Raw genomic sequence first — 19,921 nt, forward strand, 5'->3', positions numbered from 1 at the left:
AACAACGGACTGGTTCAAAATTGGGAAAGGAGTACAACAAGGCCGTATATCAGCACCTTGCTTATTTAACTTATATTATGCAGAGTACATCATGTGAAATGCTGGGCTGGATGAATCACAAGCTGGAATCAAGACTGCTAAGAGAAATATCAACAACTTCAGATATGCAAATGATACCACTCTAATAGCAGGAAATGAAGAGGAACTAAAGAGCCTCTTGATGAAGGTGAAAGAAGAGAGTGAAAAAGCTGGCTTAAAATTCAGCATTCAAAAAACTAAGATCATGACATCTGGTCCCATCACTTCATGGCAAATAGCAGGGAAAAAAGTGGAAACGATGACAGATTTTCTTTCCTTGGGCTCCAAAATCACTGGATGGTAACTGTGGCCATGAAATTAAAAGACTCTTGCTCCTTGGAAAGAAAGTTATGACAAACCTAGACGCTATTAAAAAGCAGACACATCACTTTGCCAGCAAAGGTCCATATAGTCAAAGCTATGGTTTTTCCAGTAGTCATATATGGATGTGAGAGTTGGACCATAAAGAAGGCTGAGTGTTGAACAGTTGATGCTTTCAAATTGTGGTGCTAGAATAGACTCTAGAGAGTCCCTTGGACTTCATGGAGATCAAACCAGTCAACCCTAAAGGAAATAAACCCTGAATATTCATTGGAAGGACTAATGCTGAAGCTGAAGCTCCAATATTTTGGCCACCTGAATTGAAGAGCCAACTAATTGGAAAAGAGCTTGTTGCTGGGAAAGATTGAGAGCAAGAGGAGAAGGAGGTGACAGAGGATAAGACGGTTAGATAGAATCACCAACTCAATGGACATGAATGTGAGCCACCTCTGGGAGAGAGTGAAAGACAGGGAAGCCTGGCATGCTGCAGTGCATGGTACGCAAAGAGGTGGACATGACTTAGTGAAAGAACAACATCATATAATTTTGTTTGCATTCTTTATTTTTTATTTATTTTTGTTACAGAATTCATAGTAGAGCCAACTTTCTAATTATGTTTTTCTTGACTGTGATGAAAATGGAAATGAAATGAATTTTTAACTTTCCAAGTATACATTCTGTATAGGATGGAGAGCTAAAGGATGATAGGTAGTTTGTCAAGTGGGGAAGTAGATTAACCAAATATGGATCATCCAGGCTTGACTAATTGCATACATTCCCATTCAGTATTTCATGAATTATAGAGCAAAAAAAAGTTCTTCTGGAATTTCAAATTCCAGAAGAGAAAATTCTAGAATGAGAAAATTCCTTCTTCTCTTCACCATGGCAAGAATGACACATGGGGGATTGTAGTTCAAAATGGTACTGGATGGCTGAGATCAGCATTTAGGAAACCACGAAGGCCTTGGCAGCGGATATCAGCCCTTGCAGGTGCCGAGGGGCTGCTGTTCCGTTAAGCCATTATGCCTCATTAAACAGACTTGTTCTCCTTGTCAGTGTGGGCTCTTTCTTTAGGGAGTCATCGAATCCAGTTTCAGAGAAGGCATTCGGGGTTTGATGGAAGTTGGTGGAGCAGGAAATATTGACTTGGAAGCTGTTGACACTTGGAAAGAGGGAGTTAATTTAGATGTCAGTATTGATCATGTGGGCTAAATTTAGACACCAGCTTGAGAGTTTCTCTTTGGAATGTACTCTCAAAAAAAAAAAAAAACACCTTAATTGAAGTGCCATTAATAGAGACAGAAAGGGAGAGGACAACACTGTGTTATGTCTCTGTCATTATAGCGCAGAGGTTAAAGGTTTAGATTTGGCCTTCATAACCTATGTGAAGTTATACCACAGTTATATTAAACTGGAGCTCTGAGGAGCAGTGATATCACAGACGTTGACTAAAAATAATTTTCAAGTATTTAGAACAAATGAAACTGATTAGTGCAACTGATTTGCTTTCTGAGGGATTACTTAGGATTTTGTGTCTAAGATAAATGGCCCCAGCATCTCCAGAGAAATGCTGAGTCTTGAAGGAAACCACTCCCCTGATTCCCATGGTCCAGGGCCCTAGACCACCCAGATACCCCCTTTCTTCTAGAAAAATTGTTCAGATTATTCTCCAGACCCCACAGAATGCTCTGATTGTTTTCTAGGAAAATTGCTACTCTGGTAAGGATGACCTTACACTTATTAGATAATTGAGGGAGATTTGAAAAACCTATTTACTGGGCATAAAACTAAATGAATGCCCATATGTATTCCTGCAGAGCAATGCATTTAGCAGAAAATAGGCCAAAATGGATTTGTAGGATGTTGGAGCTCTGAGCTATGGGAAAATGAATTGTACTTATTTGTCTACTAAAGACATTGACTTAAATTATCCCTGTGGACTAAATACTGGCCAATATTTTCATATGATCAAGATAGGAATTTAAAACAAAGGAGAAAATATTACCTTATCCTCATATTCATATAGAAAATACCATTTAATTCTGTTCACTGTACAAAATTAAAAGGAGTTGGAGTAGTACCGAAAGATAGGCAGCCATAGGGACAAGTATCATCCATTTGTTTCAAAATGGAGATAATTAAGAAGACACACAGAGTCTATAAAACCATGAAAGATAAACATATATAACTTATAAATTGTGAATTTTTTTAACTAAGAAATACTAGAAATATAACAGGCTCCCATTTAACCACCTGAGAGGCTGACGATTTTCCTGTGGTTAGAGTTTCAGAAATGACTGTGCCTTGTGATAAATCATCTGCAGTAGCAGGAGCCTCATAGGTTTCCTGTCAGTGTGACCTAGAGAACACAGTCATAGCCAAGCAACTTCCCCAACCTACGTGGGCACAGGGTCCAGCTTGCCCAGCGTAGGTGGCATCATCATTTTGGACATTCACATCTAGTTAACCAAATCCACCCTTCTCCCAACTCGGTTATCTGAGCTTCTGAACGAAGCAGATCTCTGTGTTCAGTCCCCCCTCAGCCTGACTGAGCTGAATTGGTGACTTAACTCCCAAGCCCCCAAGCAGCAATACTCTTCCCAACCCTCATTTCTGCAGGGCTATGTTTCTCTGTTATCCTGTGGTTATAGGGACAGTCTCTGAATTTTGAAAGGAGTATGGAATATTATGGCTCCAAGTGACCTTTAAAGACCATCTAACCTATTGGTAAACTATGATCCAAGATGAATGATCTATGTAAAATGTGTGTTTATAGGATTACATCTTATAGTTTACAAAATACTTTTACAGTAATTATTTCATTTCAACTATACCTTGTGACTTACCATTTTACAGATAAGAAAACTGAGCCTCAGGGAGATTAAATGATGTTTCGAAAGTCAAATAGCTCAAGATTAGTGGGCCAATATTTCTCATGTTACAAAATTTCTTCTACTACCTTTCTCTCATTTGGATGCTCACAGAGAATAAATAACCAATTTTATGAACCAGGAAGATAAAGGATGACAGTAATGGAAAATTATACCAACAAGAGTTATTGATCAGAGCGCAAAGACTGATGATAAGAAAACAGCTAAGGTATCTATATCTCATCAGAATATACAAATGAACTCTGCAAATACTAGAATATAAGTTGGTATTCCTAAAACTCTTTTTCTTCTCATTGTGAGAGGTATAATTGTAGAATCATAGTTAGGTTTGTCTCGAAACTAAAAATCACCACCATCATCAGGCTTTGCCTTTAACAGTATGCTACATCAACCCTGATACAGGAAGGAAAGATATCCTACCTTTACAGATGAAAAAGCTGTGGCTCAGGGGTGGCTTTATCAAGTAGAAACAAAGCCAGGTGTTTTGACTTGAGATTTTGTGTTCTTTCAACATGGTCTCAGTTCTGCTTCTAGGACTGAGTCCAGGACTTCAACATGGGAGATTTGATTCTAGGAAGATTAAAAATGCTTGTAGTTTAATCATTGGCATCAGTCCCACCCCTGAACCAAGCCATTGATTAAACTGCCATGCATTTTTGTCTTCCTAAAATCAAATTTCCTATTTAAAGTTCTGGAATGCCTTTATAAACAACATTTGGGAAATAAAAATGAACAAGGATATCAAGGATATGGCATGATTTAATGTAAGATGCAGAGACTAAAACCTATCATATTTCTAAATGGAGAATCTGGTAGATGGAGATCCCACAACTATAGCTATAACTGATGCTTTCAGTTGGCTCAGAATAGAGAGAAAAATATTCCAGCATGAACTCAAGAGGCCCAGAGGGAGTCAGATTGCCCCACCCCCCAAGTGTTGATTTGTGATGCACATTGAGAAAATGTTTCTCTGACACCCTCAAATGAATCTTGAACCAAGCAAGTTGTGATGAATCATGGCAGAAGGACTTACATAGTTCAGAAATATAAATTATGAGCTCTATTTTCCAAAGGAGTGAAGCATTTGGGCATGCAATCTGTGTATGCATGTACCCAAACTTACAGCCAGCTTTTAGAAATCATAAGCGCCTCTAGTCAGCCAACTACAGTGCACCAGTGGCATCAGAGATTTCACACATACACTCTGAACAGTTATTTCCTGCAACTAATTGCTTTACAGATTGGCGTCTCATCCGCAATCTGCCAGACTGCCCGTGAATTAACATCTCAATCCAAATAGCCCAGCTTCAATGGGATTTATGTCCCAATGTTATCCATGCACAATATGGCATCAGTCATTGTCTGCCCAAGGAGAACATTTGAGAAATGCCAGTGAGGGTTATGGAAAAGGAGACTAGGATTAGTATTTTTCTAATTGTTTAACATGAAGAAGTTGAAAGAAAAAAAAAAAAAAATCTCAAAACCTCTGAAACAGATTGTGATGTCTTCTGCTTTGCCTTGAGGGAACAGATGGATGATATTTACTGATCTTGAAATTTCAGAAGAACTTTTATTTCCTCTCCAAGCAAACTCTCAGACTCTTTAATAAAGCAAATATTTGGCAATTTTCTGATGACCAGACACAAGGTAGATTTTCAAGGCCTAATACTTCCAGTTTGATTATTTGCACCAGACTCTATTAGCTGGGTAATTGCCACAGTTCCATTTCAGCTAGGACTATCTAGACAGTATCAGCTGTTTCTCCTTCTATTCTAATATTCTCTAGCTGAATTTTCTTTCCCCCAGTACTAAGTTAAGGTCACCTAGAAATCTTACTCAGCCTAGCCATAACCTCTAAATAAATCAATTATAACATACTCTTTTGTTTTCTAATGATCCAGTGTATGGGTGATTCATACTATTTTGCTTGTTTTCTTTTTCCTCCTTTTGGGTTGTTTAACCAATCAAGGCTGAGACTTGTCTACTCTTGGCTATTTTGCAAACCGTAGGAGGTTGGACCCACTTTTCAGGTGTGACTTGGATGTTTTCCACAGTGACTTGGATATTTTCACTCTTTCAAAAATGTTACTGCATACCTGTCATATGAAAAGCACTATGCTAGGCATTGGGTGAGATTATGATATGACTCATGTATTAATCAAGTCTCCCAGAAGTTTACATTCTAACGAGGGGAGATGAAACATAGGTCAAAATAACCAAATAAGGCAGACTTCCGTGAGTGCCACAGAATGGTCTGGTTTCGCTAGATGATGAAGAAATTGTTTCTAATAGGTGTGATGAGATATAGAAGATTTCAAGCAGTTGTTGGCCTTAAAAAAGAAAAGGATAGCATACCGATATTCCATACATATGGAATTTATTTATTTTTACCATACTGTGTTCCAGAAGGAACTTCAGAAACATACCTACAGTGAAATCAGATAAAGTAATGTTTAAATTAAGTAGCTGAGGAGACTGGGATTGAAGAGTGATAAGGGTAGGAAAGAAAATGTGAAGCTGGGAATAAGATTGGTACTTACAATAAATATCTTATGGCACAGGGTTCCAGATAAATTTGGAGAGATTTTACTTATCCAGATCCTTCCTATCTTCTCTTGGTTGCAGGTAGGAAATAGTGAGCTATCCGACTGAAGGCCATTCACCTGTGCTCTTGTCCCAACTCCCTAGGTCCTAGGATGGATCCGCAATGGGGAGTCAATGCTCAATGCCAGCCTGGTCAACGCCAGCTCTTTGTCTGAAGCAGAGCAGCTACAGCGGGAGCACGAGCAGTTCCAACTAGCCATCGAGGTAACACCCAGATCTGACTGCACTGTCCTCCCTTTCCTTCTCTGCTGTGCAACTTAGGCAGGATGATTCCTTAAGGTGTGGGTTTTCCTTTATGTGGTGAAGCCATTACTCTTTCTTGTGAAATGGGCCAGGTAGCTTCCTTATCACCCAGGAATTAGAGAAGCAAATCCAAGGCTTCATCACCCCAAGGAAGCCTGGTATTAGAAGACAAGTATTCACACTCCAAATGTGGTCTTTTTTATTAGTACCTTTAACCTTCAAGGCCCTTGGTCCATTGAGTCTTTTAATACCTTATGATCTATGCATCATGTGAAAAATAGAAAGCTAAAAAGTTAGAAGTCACTTCCAGTTGAAGCTCACTCAGAATTGAGGATAAACAATTATAGAAGTCAGTAGTAAATTAGGATTCCATTTTTAAACATTTGATTTACATGTAACATTTAGATTTCATTGTCAAATCTGCCTTTTAACAAGAGCAGTGAGCACAGGAGCAGACTACACTAGATAGTTTGTTTCACTGAAAGTAGTTGTTCAATAATGCGGGTGGAAGTCATATTTAAAGAATAAACTAAAATCAGAAATTTACCAACCAAGGCTATTTTAAAATAAAATTCCACTTGTGATAGTCTAATGTGAATTTTGTCTTGCTTTAAATAATATCTTTAATTATCCTTTGTACTGGAACATTTCCTTCCCAAAGAGACTTGAGCTGATTGCTCTAGAACAGTATGGAGAAAGAGTAGGAAATAGGACATGGGAACTATGCTAAAAATAAGTTCAGTTCCAATGGGAAAAGAGATAAAGAGAGAAAACCTCAAAGACCTGCATCACTTGTGGTTCAGTATAGAACTTAACCCACTTTTGAATGTGTAAGAAGTGCAAAGGTATTATCTTCTACTAAAGAAACACAACAGTGATAAAATCTTAACTGTCTGTGTCATGAAGTTTATCTTTAATACAGTGGTCCAACTGATTGCTAGCCATTTTTAAACTAGTATTGATGGATTTCAGCCATTTAATTTTCGAAAAGCTTTCTTATATGTGAAAATGTAGCATTAACATGAATGTCATACTTCTCTAAGACGTTTGATAACTTCTTAGGAAATATTGCGTTTTACTGGCACACCCAAATATTAGGGTGTTGGGATCTATTCATTGTGAAGGAAAAATCAAGATTGAGATTATAATAAAAAATTAGGCCCACAGTGGTCAAAGCCCCATTGAGAGGCAGCCGTGAAGAAAATGAAAGTCGGGCAGTCACATTCAAGGCTTGACGTGAATCTGTGAGGGACACTAGGCGAAGAAGGGACAGCTGTTGGCCATACCTCCTCCTTACTTACCTTGAATGTGGACGTTTACCTGCCCTGTCAGGTAATTCAATTTTCAGTCCCTTAATTAGATGTTGGGCTAGTAAAACCAAGTGTCGTGACACACTTGAGCGTCTCAATGAGCTAGTAGAAAATAGTGGGTAAATCCATTAATAATGTTACTGAAATAGCTAAATTCTATCTGACTTGCTTATGCAGTATACACAAATTTGTATTAGATGATGTTGCATCCTTACACAATAGAGGCTTACTAAGCATCTGTGTCTCTAAATTTCATGGATGCAACTTGATCAAATATTCCTAGGATATATGTTGAGATATAAATGCCTGTAGAGTTTGTCTGTGGACTCAAGAGGACGTGACAAAACAAACAGGATTTCTGGTAGATCTTGGGAATGGAAGGTGGGCAGGGTCTGCAGCTTGGCTAGAATAATGACAAGAACAGAGCCAGAATTTCAACATATGCTCCTTCTCCAGGTGGCATTATGCTTCTCTCTAAATATGTCAATTTAGACCAGGTTCTGCACTGGGGGAACATATGCCAGGTAGGGTGTGAGCAATTTGATAGGAGATTTTACTAGTCTGGTTTTATTTAACCCATTTTGATACTGTTACTGGAGGTCCTTACAGTGATAGGGAACATAATTTGACTTCTTGGGCCCTAAGAAAGAATCCTGGCCTCTAGAAGGGAAAATAAAATAGCTCTATGTAAGACAATTATATAATTTATTGTTAGAACTAAGACTCTTTTAAGAGAAAAAGTGGGAACTAATAATAACTAATCCAGACAAATCAGCATGGACTAGAACTCTCATGGGAAAACCGAGATGTTTGCTCCCCCTAGCTTGATTGGCCTCATCTGTCTGAAGGTTTTGGTCTCCTTAAAGAAGGTCAGAATGTTTACCTGAAGTATACTTGGTTACAGAAAAACTTCCCCAGAGCCATTCAGAATGCAGAGCAGTAGACAGCTCTCCAGAAATACAGCTTTACAGATTCGTATTTGTTAGTATCCAAATGTTGTGGCTGATGTGTCTTCAAGAACTGTGAACATCATAGAGGCACCCTTGTTTTTATAACCTGCTTTTTAAAATCCATTTTTATTTGAAATCCTCTTATGCATTCTAAGCATAAGCACTATGGCAGTAGTTAAAACTGGACAATAAATTCAGTTGATTTGGTTTGGTTTTCTTCCATGTCCCCCTACTAAATATGAACATCCTTGATAATCCATGTCTCAAAGACATAGCACTTAATAAGATTAGATAATAGTAGAAATAAATGCAAAATAATGACTCAAGCTTAGTGAAGCAGAGATTATGTCATATGCATAAGAGTTTATTATTTAGGAAATGAAAGGGAAGAAGAGGCTCCCAGGACTATTAGATATTAATGAGTTTCAAAATAAGGAAGAGGATTTGTTACATAGCATAAATTGTAAGAAAATTAAAGTTACTCCTCTACTCTGAGAAAAAGTAATAAATAAAGGTTTATGATGACAATTATATGCTGGTTTTATATATTGAGGAGAGACAAGATAATTATCAGAATCACTAATTCTACTTAGTGAGCCCTTCCTCTGAATGAGAAACTGTATATACCATTCTAATTGCTAGATATGAAATGATGTGATGTGATATGGTGGAAAGGACATAAATTTGGAAATAGGTCAAACCTGAATCTGATTTCATCACTTCCTTGTATGTACGTTTGGGGGCAAGTACCTTGATCAGCCTGAGCCTCAGTTTCTTAATCTGTAAAGTGGAAATAAGAATATCCACCTGTAGAAGTATCATAAGAACTAGAAAAATTCATAAGTACAGTGCCTAGCACAGAAAATACACATGACTAAATGGCTTTTAAAGAGATTTTTAAAAACAGCCCTTGCCTTAAGAGTTTCATTAAGTAAGGAAAATCAGCCAAGTGGTATAGGCATTCAGAAGAGGGTAGTTTTTAGTAAGTCTCAGGCTATCCAGAAAGATCTCTGAAGGTGGTCAGAGCTGAGCTGAGTGTCCAAGGGAATGGATGAGAAGTCTACGGAAGTGAACCAAAACCAAGAATGGACCTGAGGGTACTTCTACATTTAGGAGACAGGAAAAGAAAATGGTACCAATAAGAAAAATAGAGAAAGAAACCAAAGATTTGTAATGGATTATTTCTACTTGTTAGTTTATTTTTTCTAACTTCATGTAGCAATTAGGAAAATTGCTACATGATAAGAATGTGCTCATCAGGACTGAAGGCTGAATCAGTGGCAAAGTAAGGGAATAAAGGAGTCTAGGTGCTGTAGGAGGTCATGCTAACATAGCTCATGCTGAGGACAGATTCAGCAGAGGGGAAAGGGCAGCCAGAAGGTAGTTGATAGGCTGTGTAGACTGCAGTTTGGAATAAAGGTAAAGCAGGAGGTAGAAGTGAAAAGAGGGGAGGTTGTATTCACACACAAGCAGTGCTTGAATGGATTTGCTCTGGGGAACTGTCCCTGCACTGCAGCCCAAGATGAGCAGAAATCATTCAGGAGTAAGGCGCTGGGCTTCCAGCTGTTCTTCCCCACTGTCAGCTAAGCTATCCTTTCCTGAAAGTGCAAAGGCCAAATTCATACTATGCCATTGGGTTGAAATGATCCCAGTAGCTGAAGCTGGGATAATATTAGCTGGTTGAAGTCATATGGCTCATCCACATCAGTCTCTTATTTTAATAAATTGTGTTTATTTGGCTGTCTCCCTGCCACCCAGTTCTCCAACCTATTCTCCCCACCTCCTTCAGTTAAAGTGAACTCAGGATGCAAACCACACTTACCTGAATAAGAAAACAAACCTTCTGCAGTATAGATTATCCTAAAGGCAAACGTAAATAATGTGGTAATGCGGGATTATATGTTAAACTGAATTATCTTCTGTACTGTTCTGTTCCCTTGACAACTAAGAGATGGTGTGAGATTCTACTCTCCTGCTTTACTAACCTGTCAAATGTCTTCCTTCTACTAGAACGCTTTTAAAAATGATCATTCGTGTTTAAAATGATTGCATTGTTGGTTGAGACTTGTATTACATGGGGATTTTTTTATGTACTGTGTTTATTCGATCTGCAGAGTGGGACTACAGCAATAGCCTCCTCTGAAAACTGATGATGAATACTTTTATGATTAGATTGGAAAAGGAGATTTAATTAATGGTTGAGTCAACCAGGAAGCAGATTTATACACAACTGTGTTTCTCTAGCACAGAAACTAAAATGTCTTTAAAACGAAGAGTGATGCAAATAAATGAGAAAGGGGTAGGGACAGGAGTTAGGGACCTGAGCAGTTAGTTAATGAAAATGTTTGATATTCATTTTTTAAGTATGCTTTTAAAACAGTGATGACAACATGTTTGAATCAGTCATTTAAAGCTCTTTAACTTTTCTGCATCTTTCCACTCACGCCTCACTCCACCCCTTCCCATACCACGCCTGGGCTGTTCCCACGGACCTCTCTCTCCTCCCCTTGTGCCCAGTCCCTCTTTCATGCCACTTCCTTGCAGAAGACACACCAGAGCGCCCTGCAGGTTCAGCAGAAAGCTGAGGCGCTGCTCCAGGCTGGTCACTATGATGCAGATGCCATCCGGGAATGTGCTGAGAAGGTGGCCCTCCACTGGCAGCAACTCATGCTCAAGATGGAAGACCGACTGAAACTGGTCAATGCCTCAGTGGCCTTTTATAAAACTTCTGAGCAGGTGAGGGAGAGGGCTGTGTGGGCCTGAGACCAATGGAGGGCAGTTTTCTGCCACACATGGCAAGTCTGTAGGATCTACCTTAGCAAGAAGCCAATCCTCTCAGCACTAGCCTGAGAGCACAAGAATGATTTGTGGAAACACCATGGTTTGCTTCCATATGATTATTTCCATTAAAGGAGTGAACCACGTGATTTGTTTCTTATAAATTTCTCAAACTCACTAGATGTAGGTGTTGAAGTAGAAATTGGTTGGGCATATGCTGAATGCTAGGTTTCAGTGATGTACCAGTTAGCTCTGGCCACAATAATGCTGTATAACAAATCACCCCCAATCCCAGTGGTGTAAAACAATGAACAACTATTTTTGCTTAGGTATCTAGTATTCAGCTGATCTTGGCTGAGCATAGTAAAACTAGGCTCCAAGCTACAGGTTGGAACTAGATCTGTTCCTGTATTTCTCTTCCTTCTTGACTGGCAGGTATTTGAGCCACATTTATGGTGAAAGGCAGGGGTGCAAGAGCCCAAAATCTACTGTGCAAGTGCATTTCAAGTTTGCCTGTGTCATGTGCTGTAACATCCTTTTGGCCAAAACAAGTCATGTGTCCAAGCCAACATCAGTGAAGTGTGCCTCCTGTGAGGATTGTGAAAAGAGAGTGATGAGTTCCTGAACACAGTTTGCTGCTGCTGCTGAGTCGCTTCAGTCATGTCCGACTCTGTGCGACCCCATAGACGGCAGCCCACCAGGCTCCCCCATCCCTGGGATTCTCCAGGCAAGAACATTGGAGTGGGTTGCCATTTCCTTCTCCAATGTGTGAAAGTGAAAAGTGAAAGGGAAGTTGCTCAGTCGTGTCCGACTCTAGTGACCCCATGGACTGCAGCCTACCAGGCTCCTCCATCCATGGGATTTTCCAGGCAAAAGTACTGGAGTGGGGTGCCATTGCCTTCTCCGGAACACTAGTTAGGCTCACAGTTCTCTGATGACAGAGAGCCGTGTTTCCTGTACTACACCGGGAATCCCATGAATGAGATGTAACCTGTCTGTCAGTGGGCCCTGCAGCCAGCATTCATCTTTACACCTTCTCTCAGTCCTCCTTTCAAGCATTTCAGAGAGGTGGCATCTTACATGGCCTCAGAAGTGAGAGCAGCAGACTAACATAATAAAGAGCTTCTCCAGTTGTTTTATAAATTAAGCACAGCCCAGTCACACCTCAGCAAGCTTTTTTTAAAAATAGAAATCAATATGCCAATTCTAAGATTTACACAGATATGTGAAGAACCTAGAATAGCCAAAAGCAATCTTGACAAAGAACACTGGAGGCTTTATACCACCTGACTTTAAGACTCTAAAGCTGTAGGGATCAAGACAAGATGGTATTGGTGTGAGAACAGACACAGTGGAACAGAGTAGAGGTTGCAGAAGTAGACCCACATATATACAGTCAATTGATTCTTGAAAAAGCAATTCAACAAGTAAAGTTTTTTAAAAAATGGTGCCGGATAACTGGCTATCCATATGAAAAAAATGAGGCTTAATCCCTTTGTAATATCATATATAGTTTTTAATTTGAGATGGCTCAGCATGCTGAGGAGAAGTCAATGGCACCCCACTCCAGTACTCTTGCCTGGAAAATCCCATGGGCGGAGGAGCCTGGTAGGCTGCAGTCCATGAGGTCGTGAAGAATCGGACACGACTGAACGACTTCACTTTCACTTTTCACTTTCATGCTTTGGAGAAGGAAATGGCAACCCACTCCAGTGTTCTTGCCTGGAGAATCCCAGGGACGGGGGAGCCTGGTGGGCTGCCGTCTATGGGGTCGCACAGAGTCGGACACGACTGAAGCGACTTAGCAGCAGCAGCAAGATGCTGAAGGGGACAAAACACTAGATTAAGAGTCAGGAAATTTGACCCTGAACTGACCTTACCAAAGGTCACTTTCTCTCTCTAGATTTTTGATTCTTCACCTATTAAATTAAATGACTTACACTGGGTAATCTTTCCATTTCTTCTAGCTCCCAAATTGATTGGTTTTAAAACTAATACTACCTTGGGACAAGTGTTAAGCACTCGTTTTCTTAAAGTTGTTGCATGTGTATAATCTGTTTTCTCTCCATATGTGAGCCTCCTGCTTGTTTTGAGGCCTTGTCTCAAGAGAGATGTGTGGTGCTAAAGAAATTAGCTAGAGTTCAGGGATAGGCCTTCTCATGACATGGGAAGCATGTTGGCAATGGGAGTGTTCTGCTTTGGACACCTTTCAGCTTATTTTTCAGTTCAGTTCATAACTCATAAAGCATCCTATCCAATGCCACGTCGTTTACCAAAAGAGATGACTTTCTCAGATAGAGGAGGTCAAGGATAGTTAGAACCACTTTCCCCTGCTGCCCTAGCCAGGCAAGTAACCATAGATTGTTGAAGGAAAGTATAGAAATGGTTTCTGTTTTCTGCATCCTTCCTTAATCCCTGACACTAGGCTGCACTGTGTCTCCTACTGGTGCACCCAATTTGTCACTAAGGTCAATTAGAGCATGGCCTCCCAGACTTTTTAGAACTGAAAAACCATCTTAACTATCTTTTAAGTTAACTCGAATTTGTTATTCCTCTGAAGGAAATGTACATTTTGCAATAGCAGGCCTGGAGATGTCATTGCCTTATGGTAGCACCTTGAAACATTTTTGCTGGAATATTTTTCCCAGCGAGGGGAAAGATAGCATTCACTTATGGTCCATAAATCATACAACATAGGCAACTTCCTCCTTTACCTCTACTTGAGGCTACTTCCTGTAGGACAAGTACAGATGGCTGGGCAACACAAATATCTTCCCCAAACCTCCTTTTCCTGTTCTACCTAATATTATAGCAATTTAATATATAAAAACACTTGGAAACTCCCCAAATCACTAGTCTTTCCTCCTTTCTTGCTGTGTACATTATTCCTAGGCGATGTCATCAATCCCTGTAGCCTTCAACCATCAGCTGTCAGAAAATGATTCCGAAGTCCATACCTCAGTTGTAATCTGTCTTTCAAGCTCCAGACACTGGATTCTCACTGCCTCCTGGACTTTTTCTTAGACATCTCAGGGGTGCTGCACACCTAAGGCCACAAATTGGATTTTGAATGAAAAATGTCACTTACAATAGGGGTCTCTAAACTAATGGTCCTTATAAAACACTTCTTAAACAATTACTGAGTCTTTTCATTCATGATTCATTAGGTCTGTAGTGTCCTGGAGAGCTTAGAGCAAGAATACCGAAGAGATGAGGACTGGTGTGGTGGACGAGATAAATTGGGGCCAGCAGCAGAGATCGACCACGTCATTCCACTCATCAGTAAACATTTGGAACAAAAGGAAGCCTTTCTTAAGGTCAGAGCACATTGTCATCCAAGTTCTGGGACTTTAGCCTTGTTTTTCATCTACCGTCTCCCTCTCTCTCAGTCTCCTCCTCCTCTTCCTCCTCCTTTCTGTCTCTGTCTCTTTCTTTCTCTCTCTCTCACTGCTTCATATGGGCTTCCCATACTCCTGTATTTTCTAGTTTCTTATCTAAAGGGAGGCATTTGTAGAGAGGACATTTGAAAGGTTGAAAAGTTCCACTTCAAACATTATTTCTCTCCACACTTTTTGTATAATTAGGTAATTAGAATGCTCCATTTCTGCTGGTGCTATGTATAAATATCCTGATATCCCATTGATGTTTACTGAGGAAAATACACACTTTCACTTAGTTATGTTTTATCTATAAAAATATTTTAATTTAAATATATAAGCCTAGATAGAAAACTAATAAAATACATCTTTAATAACTGGATGACACAAAATTTAGAGCAAGAGTTTAAAAAAATATGTTTAGACATTTATTTATCAATCTAACAATTACCGATTACCAATAAATGTGACACTGTTTATTCTGTGTATGAAGACAGAAATACCTAGCTTCCCAGGGGGGAAACACAGTCCAGCTCTGAACAGCTTTCAGCTGGTGTGGGAAGACCTCCTAAGCCTCTTTCCTTCTGCCTTTGATCTTCTCTCTGACAGAACCTTCAGTGTGAAAACTTTTTCAAAGGATCCATTTACTCTCAAATTCCTTGCTTTTATGTTCTGCTTCCTTTCAGGTTTCTGAAAGCACACTAGAGACTTTTTATACCTTAACATGTTGCCCCTGATTTTCTACAATTCTGTAATTAACTGCTTTTCTTTCATTAGGGATTTTCTCTACTTGACCACTTCTTTAAGTTTTATTTTTATTCTTTTTTAAAGATGACCTCCTGCTGCTCTCCTCCCATCTATCTAGTATCTGCACCTGCATTTGATCAGAACCCTTAGTAATCAGCTCATACTAATAAGATTAAATAGAAATCCTTCCATATAAGGCTTAAGATGATTTTAAAAGTCTTCCCTCTGATAAAACAAAGTTTAAAGTGAAACAATTTAAGTAGAGCATGTCAAAGTTTTTAAGTAGAGGTATAAAGGTATTTCTTCATAAAATTAAATGTTTTTTTTGAAGAAGGGAAAAAAATGTTCTGAGGTTTTCCACATGTGCCTAAAACCATAGTTGAGAAGCTGTTGTTGTGGAAATTACAAGCCAAATGGACAGAAGATCAAGCTCTCTGTACACATCAGTGGATGTATTTTGGATTCTTTAGTTGTGGACCACTATCCAGCTTTAAATTCATGGGCCTTAGGGTGGTGGAACCATGAACAGTCTTACCAGAGCTCCCAGAAACCGTTATTGTGAAAGCAACATTTAAAATAATTTTTTACCATGTGATTCGTAGAATCAGATGCTAAATATAAAAAAGCTTAGTTTTGACCATATAATTTGTAGAATCAGATGCTAAGTAGGAAAAAGTTTAGAAGTTAACAATTTTGTTTAGAGATAATTTAGTTCTGAAAGCTGTGGACTGAAAATTAATGGAATAACATGTATTACTTCTACCAACAGGAAAAATACTGCTTTGTAAAGAAATTTCAGAAAATCTCTGGTCTTGAGAGAAACTAGAAGCACTCTATCAGTAGACCTAGATTCTAGTCCTGACTTGATCATGACTCCTGCCCTTGCTGGGCCCCAGCCTCCTTCCGGTACAGCAGCATGGGACAAACCTGTCCTCTCTGCCACCCACTGCTCTGTGAGCCTTAAGGGGATGGTACAATGGCTCTTACTCTTTTACATGATATATTGTGCCCAGCAGTAGGATGTTTATTAATCTTATTGAGGTGGAGTTGGGTTTTATAGACAAACATGTTTCTAAAATGTGGGTAATTTCCATTTATATTTGGAACGTGTGGTTAATAAGTTTGATTACTAAATTTGCTTTCTTGAGTCTAAATTAAGCTAACGTTAAAGCGACTTACACCAAGGTCGTATATGAGGCACTCTTATATGTGGCAGAGGGAAATCAGGCTGAAAGGTGATGGTGGTCATGCTGAATCAATACATGTAGTAGTCAAGGAGTAGCTGATTTCTTTTTTCGCTTGTGATGGAAAGGAGAGAGGAACAGGGAGCTTTTCTTTTTTAAGCTTTTCACTTAAAAGAATAAGTGAACCTCTTCCATTAGAACTGGAACATCCATGTTGCTCCAGTTGGCCTCCAGGACTCTGCTCACCCAGAGACCCAGAAGCCTCATCGCCAGCATCCCTTCTCTGGTGCCTTAGATCACGTGCACCTCTGGACTGGGACTTCACACTTTGTCTCTCTCAGGCCTGCACCCTGGCACGGCGGAATGCTGAGGTCTTTCTCAAGTACATCCATAGGAACAACGTCAGCATGCCCAGTGCTGCCAGCCACACCCGAGGACCCGAACAGCAAGTGAAAGGTCAGTGTGAGCCCTGCCAACCTGAAGCCACTCCAGCCACATGGATCAGAGCTTGGTACCTGGTCTTCATGTGACCTCAAATTTCCTGGTTCTTCTCCTTAGATAAGAAAAAGTGTGATGTGGGATGGTATTTCAGTGGCAATTCATCATGCATCAAAATTTTGAATGGAAAAATGACTATAAAGTTTCTCCAAATATATTTTGTTTTATCTTAGAGTTTCAGTTCAGTTCAGTCGTGTCCAACTCTTTGCGACCCCATAGACTGCAGCATGCCAGGCCTCCCTGTCCATCACCAACTCCCAGAGTTTACCCAAACTCCTGTCCATTGAGTCAGTCATGCCATCCAACCATCTCATCCTCTGTCATCACCTTCTCCTCCTGCCTTCAATCTTTCCCAGCATCAGGGTCTTTTCAAATAAGTCAGCTCTTCACATCAGATGGCCAAAGTATTGGAATTTCAGCTTCAACATCAGTCCTTCCAATGAACACTCAGAACTGATCTCCTTTAGGATGGACTGGTTGGATCTCCTTGCAGTCCAAGGGACTCTCTTAGAGTTTATAACAATGCTAAGAAAAATAACAGATAATCTCTACATATCTACACTGTGCAGTATCATAGTCACTGGTCACATGTGACTTTTGAGCAGTTGAAATGTGCCTAGTTACCCGCACTGACTATTCATTACTTTAAGTGTCATAGCCAAACATGGCTACCATATTGAATGGCACAAGATTGAGTTACCTTACAGCCTGAGAACGAGACATGGACTGAGATTCATAAAACCACATTCTAATCCTGGTTTTATTGCAATGTACAATGTGCTGCATGCTCAGTCGTGTCTGACTCTTTGCAACCCCATGGACTGTAGCCTACCAGCTCCTCTGTCCCTAGGATTTTCCAGGTAAGAATCCTGGAGTGAGTTGCCATTTCCTCCTCCAGGGGATCTTTCCAACCCAGGAATCAAACCCAAGTCTCCTGAGTTACCTGCATTGGCAGGCGGGGGTTTTTTGTGTGTGTGTGTGTTTTGTTTTTTGTTTTTTTTTACCACTGAGCCACCTAGTTTTATTACTTACTGCTTAAGCTTTAGAAACTTCAGTTTTCTTATTGAAAAATGAAGAAGGATGTGTAAATTCTTGCTGCTCAAAATATGGGCCCCAGACCAGTAGCATTGACAACACTTGGGAGCTTATAAGAAACATTATCTCATGCCCCACTTAAACCTACGGAATCAGAACCTCCTTTTTGGCAAGAGCTCCTCCATCCCACCAGAACCAGGTGATTTTTGTGCACGTAAAATTTAGATAAGTACTAGTCTAGATAATCTTCAGTATTTCTCTGATTTCTATAAAGTCTACCGTTGTATGGACAAAAATCAGTAACCTTTAAAATTGTTCATTTGCTGACCAACATTAAGATTAAATTATTATTGGTGGAATCACTTACTCTGGACCTTACAGAAATTAGCCTTTGAGTGGGTGAAGAATTTAACAAATGTCATCTTGACACAGCACAGCAATACAACCCTGGAGACCAGCACTAGGGAGGGAAGTGATACAGGCTTGGCAAGCTGCTAAGGGGACAGTGGGAAGTTTGGACCTCTTTTAGGAAGGGCCTCTTTTATGCTTAAGGAGCTCGGGAGGTGGCAAGATCCTCTGATCTTGGAAGAATTCTTCACCAGGAAGAATTAAAACTTAGGAATCAAAGTTCCCTACAGAGAAGAAAGAAGAGGGTTCCTTTTCCAGATGTGCTATCTGTTTGCAGCTGAGGGGCCCTGTGGGTGGCTGGCATTATGTCACCTTTCCCTTCCTGCAGATTTTTCAAGGTCTGTGTTCTGATGTCTAAATATGACTTGAGAGAGGCCAGCTACCTGCTGAGAGCAAGCACGCCCCACCTGCACCTCCACCCCAGTGTGCCAAGAGTGGCAGCCTCCCAGGGAGAGCAGGATGTGCCGCATCTTGGTTGGGGCCAGAGCAGGGTGTGCCCTCAGGAAAGCTTAAAGAGGGGCAAAAATGAAACCTGAAACTCATTAGGACATTCACCTAAGCTGGGCTAATTCCCTCAGCCACCACGGAGGGACCTCAGTGAACAAAGCTCTAATTTGGAGACAAAAAGACTAAAGATAACACTTGTTCTCACTGTCTTTGCCCAGTTGTAGCTTTCACCTGAGCAGAGACCTATGACCTCTTCTGTATCCATTTCCTTTCCACCTGCTGCCTGGGCCCAAAGCCAGTACCTCTTATTTTAAGTTTTTCTTATAGCAACAATTATTACTATGTAACAACCCCTGAAATACAGTGGCCCACAACTGTAAGCATTTATTGTTCATTGACTGCATTGCCTGGGGACCAGCTGCCTTGGCTGGGCTCAACAATGCACTCCTGCTTGAGACTGCAGGTCTGGCTGGCTTGGCCCCTTCACTACAGGATGGGTTCTTGTCTGCTCCATGTGGATTAATTCTGGGACCTTGTTGAAGGGGCAGTGGTCACCCAGGAGAACTTCTTAGGGAGGTAATAGCAGAGATCAAAGGGGCAAGGTCGAGTGCACAAGCACTCTCCAAGCCCCTACTTATGTCCTATCAACAACCCATTTGCCAAAACAAGTCACATGACCAAGTGTGAGGTCACAGGTGAGGAAGTACACTTGGTCTCTTTGGGGGAGGAACTAAAAAGCTACATAATAAGAGCATAGATATAGAGAGAGATCAATAATAGGGACCCATATAAGTTCTCAGCCTAAGGGAGAAGAGACAGGTTCTATCCTTCAAGAGTTAAACTTCCATAGTGCATTAAAAGTTCACAAAAATCAACAAGCACTACAATTTGGGCTGTGCCCTCTGTGTAGAGCACACTGTTACCGAGTCCAGGCTTGCTCTGCTTACCCCATGAGCCAGTAGACCTAGAAGATGGCAGACTAATGTCTCAAAATAACAGTCTTATTGGGGTATTAATACTGGGTTCTTTTATAGATCAGAGATGAGAGGA

At 40.3% G+C, this 19,921-nt stretch overlaps 1 protein-coding gene across 23 annotated transcripts in view; it reads left to right on the forward strand.

Moving 5' to 3' along the window:
* KALRN (kalirin RhoGEF kinase) overlaps window positions 1-19,921 on the forward strand; it is a 692,612-nt gene that overhangs the window by 408,933 nt on the left and 263,758 nt on the right. For 16 of the 23 annotated variants that reach the window (XM_027536336.1, XM_027536368.1, XM_027536186.1 and 13 more), the window contains exons 16-19: window positions 5,979-6,098; window positions 10,915-11,133; window positions 14,343-14,492; window positions 16,825-16,939. In XM_027536336.1, coding sequence (XP_027392137.1) covers window positions 5,979-6,098; window positions 10,915-11,133; window positions 14,343-14,492; window positions 16,825-16,939 — 604 coding nt within the window. The remainder of the gene's footprint in view (window positions 1-5,978; window positions 6,099-10,914; window positions 11,134-14,342; window positions 14,493-16,824; window positions 16,940-19,921) is intronic. The other 7 variants (XM_027536351.1, XM_027536378.1, XM_027536248.1 and 4 more) reach the window with 1 other exon arrangement.

This window comes from Bos indicus x Bos taurus, chromosome 1, assembly GCF_003369695.1.
Source record: "Bos indicus x Bos taurus breed Angus x Brahman F1 hybrid chromosome 1, Bos_hybrid_MaternalHap_v2.0, whole genome shotgun sequence".
Taxonomy (NCBI): domain Eukaryota; kingdom Metazoa; phylum Chordata; class Mammalia; order Artiodactyla; family Bovidae; genus Bos; species Bos indicus x Bos taurus.